General features: G+C 43.5%; 1 protein-coding gene across 1 annotated transcript; it reads left to right on the forward strand.

Moving 5' to 3' along the window:
* The first annotated feature begins 210 nt into the window (after positions 1-210).
* LOC117884817 (C->U-editing enzyme APOBEC-1-like) lies at positions 211-4,943 on the forward strand. The gene is made up of 5 exons (XM_034785644.1): positions 211-301; positions 1,618-1,645; positions 1,910-2,310; positions 3,179-3,294; positions 4,138-4,943. The coding sequence occupies exons 1-5, from the start codon at positions 280-282 to the stop codon at positions 4,639-4,641; spliced, it is 1,071 nt and encodes a 356-aa protein (XP_034641535.1). The 5' UTR covers positions 211-279; the 3' UTR covers positions 4,642-4,943.
* The last annotated feature ends 2,079 nt before the right edge of the window (positions 4,944-7,022 follow it).

Here is a 7,022-nt window from a genome sequence, read left to right on the forward strand (position 1 = left end):
TTTCAAATATAGTAAAGGTGCAGCTAAGTTTGTAACAACCTAATGTTATAAGAATACATTAAAATAGTTTTATTAAGAACAATTTTGCATCAGCGTTGAGGTTTATGCCCCACATCACTCAGAGCCTAATGTCGAAGAGCTGAATAATCAGTTGCTGGCAACTGCGTGCTACTGGTTTGTGTAATCTCCTAAATTTCTGTCATCAGGAATAGAAACTGAAAGGGAGAACAGTACACTACTAAAACAAGACAGCATTGGATGCTGTAGTTAGGGAAAACCATGACTTCTGGCTGGAGCAGAGGTAAAGATTCAGCATTAGTGCATATGTGTGTACACATTTGAAATATATACATATAAGTGTGCATTTGTGGGACTATATCCATATAGTATAAATGTGCATTTGTGTGTCTTCATGGCTATATGAATGTATGAGTGTACACATGTATGTGCCTCTGTATGGCTGTTGTGGATCTATGTATATAAATTATGTATATTTGGTAGATAAATCCAGTCTGTTTATCGCTCTGTGTGTGTTTATACATCTACAGTGTTTTTAGTTACTATCTTTTCAGTAAAGAAAAACAAAATCACTGACAGTAAATGATTTTCTTACATAATTACTAAACAAGACACCTTACAAAGAAAAAGGTGAGACTACAGCAGAGCTGAGGCAGTCTAGATTACAAGTTATAGTAGATATACATACTTGTTTTATGAAAGTTAAAGCAACAATTTTTTTAATTAGTACATCTCATTGGGCCCATCTTTCCTCAGACAGTTCTGATTTTTGTGTGTGTCTGTGCATATGTGCTTGTGTCTGTCTGTATGGGCTTAAAAAACTTGCACCAGTGTAACTAAATATCTATATTGCTGCAAAAACCCCACTCTTGTGGCTGTTCATAGGGCCTGATCCAAAGGCCTTTGAAGTCAAGTGAAATATTTTCACTGATTTCAATTGTAGCCCATAGGGCTAGCCTGCTGACTTGCTTTATTACTATTCTGCCTTTATTTGCTGGTATGCTTGTTTGATTTATTGTATTTTGTATTAGATTACTTTATTACGTTTGGCTGTAATGCAAGGAATCTACAGGCTTGTATCTTGTATGATTAGCTTAAGCAAGTTAGCATAAGTATTGTTAAGTAGGCTATCTTTGGCATAGATAAATGGCCTAACAGTCACCCTTTTAGATTTTCGGGAAACTAGACATGTTTACCTAAGAAAGTTGGACCTTGACAGTGACTGTCTCACTTCCACTGATTTCCATTGGAGTGAGGTGCCTGAATACCTTTGAGGATCTGGGCCTAACTGTATCTTGGGTAATAAAGAGGATTTGATGCTTCACTAAAGGCTTAACATGCACGGTTAAACAGATCACTGGAAATGGGGTTTAGAAAGATTTTCCCATCCCTAAGGAGTATAACAGGTGGCATGTCAGAATTACATCCCGTTCAGCAGCATTGAATGTGGGTCATCTGTTAAGACCAGGTGATTATGAGACTCATGCAATTGATTTATGTGATCACAAAAAGGCAGAGTTGCAGGATTTTGGTTCTTCCTGTCTTCCTGTATTTCTGCTGCCAGAAGATAGATGATTTTCTAATTATCTTTTCTAATAGGTCACTTGACTGACTGCACTATCCAGAGGTGAGAATGACCATTCTATATCCCCAAACCTGACCAGTTCCATCAAGGGTTCCAGAAAGGGGGATGGAGGACTCCAGATAGTCTTCCTTATTCACTTTTATTCCAAATCTCTCCCCCCCTCCCCCGCGCCCATTTTCCCTCCATCTATGTCTCCATGGGTCTGTGTCTCTCTCTTTGGCCCCAGGATTTAGCTATGTGCAACAGGGCTAGTGAAAGTGCCATTGGTGGACATTACATTTTCACAGTGACTTGCTCATATTTCAGGTGGAAGATACAACCAAAGGAGTTCAAGGACGTTTATGACCCGAGTGTACTTCCCAAGGTGACTTATCTGCTTTATGAAATTAAATGGGGCAACAGCACCAAGATATGGAGAAACTGGTGCCGAAACACCAACACCCAGCATGCTGAAATCAACTTCCTGGAAAATGCCTTCAGGGAAAGATCTTTCAATCCTTTGACCCACTGCTCCATCACCTGGTTCCTCTCCTGGAGTCCTTGCTGGAAATGCTCTCAATCTGTGGTAGAGTTCCTGAAGACATACCCCAAAGTGAACCTAGAAATGTATGTAGCGCGGCTCTTTCGGCATGAAGACAGAAGCAACCGTCTAGGCCTGCGTGACCTGGTAATGAATGGAGTCACCATTAGAGTCATGGACCTCTCAGGTAACCATTCATTTGGTTTCAAAGAAGGGAGAAGAATCAACAGGTTTGGAGGACTGGGCTATGGAGCTTTTCATTTCTATGTCATTGATTTTAACAGGGACACTGGTGTGTAGTGACCAAAAGTCATTTTCATCACAGACACCGGCCCTGCATTGAACATTAATTGTTCCCTTTGTCAGGCTCAGCTGAGAGGGCAAGGGCTGACTGCAACATGGAGATTGAACTTCTTTCACTATTATTCGTAGTCTCCTGGTAAATCACACTGGTGGGGAGGGCGCGAGAGGCACACCTTCACACTCACTGTGGCCCATCCTGTTCCTGTTCTGAGGATAAATTGCAAATTTCATTCTCAAGTGCCATCAATTCAGCATCTTTTATCAATATCAACATTTATCTCAGCTCTAAACTGTAGCTTTCCAATAGTCTGACAAAGTACATTCACCTGCATACCCCCCCCAGCGCACTTGTCCAATTTTTTAGAATATGAACATTCAACCAATGTGCCCGGTTTGTTAGCCACATGGTGTATGTGCTGTAAAGTTGCTCACTCTGTAATATGGTAGCACTCTGTTCAATAAAGAGATCTGGTTATTCTAATACTGTATAATGTTTCTCTAAACAAAAGCTCAGTTACAATGCCTATTATTTTGTCTCTGATATCTACATGGCAAGGATTTGTAAAACTGTTAAAACTTCCTCAGTAAATAAAAAGGAAAAAAAAAAAAAAAAAGAATGCTCTGTCTTAATAGCAGTTACATAACAACTTAATCTTTCTTGAACCATATTGACCTCTCATAGAGCAGTGAGTTGCATACAGCCTCTTGATGTATCTTTTAATTTATGTGCCTGGATATTTCTATTTCCTCAGCTTACAACTATTGTTGGAGAACATTTGTCAACCATCAAAATGTAGACGACTACTGGCCTTGGCACCTCACCCCATGGATAATGTTCTTTTCTTTTGAACTCCAGCTTATCCTTCAGGTTAGTAGATCTTTGGGAGGAAAAGATTCGATCCAGAAGTTATCCAGAGATATGTACAGATGAGGTATCCAGAGTGCACCACTGTGATATTTCATGGATCTCCTCTGAAGCCCTTGAAATCTTTCCTGGTTCTGAACGGCCAATTTCCGTGTCTGAGCTACAGCAGTCAGTGACTGATGAGTTCATAAGGCCATTAACATTCCATGGGTCTCCCCTGAATTCTCCTTGGTTCTGAGTGACATGGTTCCATGGCTGGGCTATAACTTGTGGGCAGTGCCCGGTGTGTTTATGGTTCCTTTGGACATGCTGGGTCTGCGTTATATGTGAAATGCTCATGGGCCTGACATACATTTGTTGAAATTTTGCAGTTGCTTGTAGATCAGGGATCGGCAACCTTTGGCACGCGGCCCACCAGGGTAAGCCCCCTGGCAGTCCGGGCCACTTTGTTTACCTGCTGCGTCCACAGGTTCGGCTGATCGCGGCTCCCACTGGCCGCGGTTCACCACTCCAGGCCAATGGGGGTGGTGGGAAGCGGTGGCCAGCACATCCCTTGGCCCGCGCCGTTTCCCGCAGCCCCCATTGGCCTGGAACGTCGAACCGTGGCCAATGGGATCCGTGATCATCCGAACCTGCGGACACGGCAGGTAAACAAACTGGCCCGGCCCGCCAGAGTGCTTACTTAGTGGGCCGCGTGCCAAAGGTTGCCGATCCCTGTTGTAGGTTTATAAAGAAATTTCCTATTGTGGACCCTACCCAGTAAATCCTTGAGTGATTCTAAAGTCATTATGTTTAGTTGTTAACCTCCAAATATTTTTTAAATTCATATTTTGCCTCTCCCACCAGGGCTCTGCAGCCAGTTTACAGATCTGGCCAGCAAGTAGCAATCAGGTTCCGAGTTTCAGTCTTATTCGACCAGAATATAGTCACCTAATGCCTCTGCAAAGGGTCGGTACAGAAGCCAGTCATGTGAAGTCATCACATTACTGGCCTGGACCAGCAGTCAGTCATCATCAGCCACTAGTGTTTGGGCCTGGACCAATAGCCAATCACCTACAACAGCCAATGTTTAGGCCTGGACCAGCAGTCAGTCATCATCAGCCACTAGTGTTTGGACCTGGAACAATCGCCAATCACCTGCAACAGCCAATGTTTAGGCCCGGACCAGCAGTCGGTCATCATCAGCCACTAGTGTTTGGACCTGGACCAATAGCCAATCACCTGCAACAGCCAATGTTTAGGCCTGGACCAGCAGTCAGTCATCATCAGCCACTAGTGTTTGGGCCAGGACTATCGACCAGTCACCATCTGCAACCTGTGTTTAGGCCAGCACTACCAGCCAATCAGTGACAGCAACAGGATTCAGGCCTAGACCATTAGCCAATCAACAGCAACAACAAAGTAATAGGCTCTGGAATATATCCCCTTGGATCTCCATAGGAAATAAACCCCTGGGAGTCCCCTCATAGTTTGCACTTACGTAAACTAGGGGAAACCATTTTAACATACTTCAGCCAATGCCCTTATTATGAATAACCCTAAACATTTATTGCTCCTATGAACAGTTTTGTGAGGAAATAATTTGTGATGCTGTGACGCTCTGTACCTCGGGGGAACACCCTACACCCCCAGGTTCTTCTTTATAAAATGATTGTGTGGTATCCAATGCAAAGTTTGTCATGTTGGGTGTCTTCGGAAGGCTCATGATGCACCGAGCATGGTTGTTATAGTGATGTTATAGTAATCGTTTCAGTAATGTTATAGTAAGGTTATAGGTTATAATTTCATGTATATAGTTATGAGGCTGAAAATGTATCCTCAGGGCTTAAAACAAGCCCAGGCAAAAACTCTCCAAGAACAGAGAGGCAGTTCACACCTCATCAGGGCATGTATGGGACAAACCCAGCCCAGCCTCACAGGAACAATGGACACTTGCTTAGGCAGCAACAAAAGAATCTGTTAGACCCTCGAGTGAGTCACTCCCTTCCTTTGGTCACTTTGGGACTATGATGAGGTAATGCTCACCTGACTCTGAAGGGGGAGGGCAAAGCCAAGAGAAAAGAAAGGACATGATAAAAGAGAGAGACATTTTGCCATGCTGTCTCTCTTCCACCTACATCTACAGACACCACCACCACCAAGCGACTGAAACGCTGATCAAAGGGGAGAGCCTGACTGAAAAGTAACCAGCCAGCCTGTGGTGAGAAGCATCTAAGTTTGTAAGGACATCGAAAGTGTTAAGATCAGCTTAGAATGTGTTTAGCTTTTATTTCATTTGACCAAATCGGACTTGTTATGCTCTGACGTATAATCACTTAAAATCTATCTTTATAGTTAATAAATCTGTTTGTTTATTCTACCTGAAGCAATGTGTTTGGTCTGAAGTGCGTCAGAGGCTCCCCTTGGGATAACAAGCCTGGTACATATCAATTTCTTTGTTAAATTGACGAACTCATATAAGCTTGCAGCATCCAGTGGGCATAACTGGACACTGCAAGACAGAGGTTCCTAGGGTTGCATCTGGGACCGGAGATATTGGCTAGTGTCATTTGCTTGCAAGTAGCTGGGAGCAGCTTATATGCAGAGGTTGTGCGTGAACAGCCCAGGAGTGGGGGTTCTCACAGCGGAGCAGGGTGAGGCTGGCTCCCAGAGTCAAGGATTGGAGTGGCCTAGCAGATCACTGGTCCAGACAACACCAGAGGGGAACATCACAGGTGCATATTGATATTCCTAGGCCTGGGAGAGTCTTTACTCTTCCAAGTTTATTCTTTAGTGTTATTTTTCTGTTGGGGGGGGTCCTAGATTTTATTGTCCATCTTATTTGTGAAGTCGCCTTTTGAATAAAATAAATCAAACATTTATTTTAATGAGCTGCTGCTCTTATTGTCTAATTTTGCTGTCATTTTTAAGAGTGTGCATTTTTCTGAGTCCTCATAATGACCCTGGCAGTATTGATGAATTATTATTACATTTTGTCATTTTTATTTATACAGCGCTAACACTGTGCAAGGTGCATGCATGTGTGAAGGCACTGAGCCAAATTCTTCTCTCTGAGCGTGACCCAAAGCCCACCGAACTCAGTGGAAGCCCTTCCATTGATTTCCAGTGGGCTTTGAATCAGGCTCTCTGCTACACCAGTGTCAAACAGTGGAAATCAGTGGATTTAAACCAGTGCAATCAAGAGCAGGATTTGGCTCAAAGTCCCTACTCCGAAGAGCTTACCGTCTAGATACAATCTATGGGCCAGGCCCCAAGACGTGCTGAGCACCTGTAGCACTCATTGACTCCAGCACAGATGCTCAGTACCACTTAGAACTGCGAGCCCAGCAGATGGAACTCCACTGACTGAATTTGGGCCAAAAAGCCTATTGTTACAGGGGGCAATTCACCCTGGTCAAAAGGGCTATCATGAGATCTATGCCCCACTGCAGTCCCACGTAAGCACTCAAAACAGATCTTAAGTGAGACTTACGTGGTGTTTAGGCTTCTGCTCAGGGATGAATTTCATTCACGCTGAGTTAAGGTTGGAATAGAAAATCCAAGAGAAAAGTAATGGGTCAGATCTGATCTCAGTTATAGCAGTTATAAGCTGCAGCAACGCCTGTGAAGTCAAGGGAGTTACTCCGGAGCCTCCCAGGTGTTACTGAGAACATAATCTATCTCCGTGGAGCCATTCTTTCCATACACTAAAAAGCAACAGAGGGTCCTGTGGCACCTTTGAGACTAACAGA

This window comes from Trachemys scripta, chromosome 1 (assembly GCF_013100865.1).
Source record: "Trachemys scripta elegans isolate TJP31775 chromosome 1, CAS_Tse_1.0, whole genome shotgun sequence".
Lineage (NCBI taxonomy): Eukaryota > Metazoa > Chordata > Testudines > Emydidae > Trachemys > Trachemys scripta.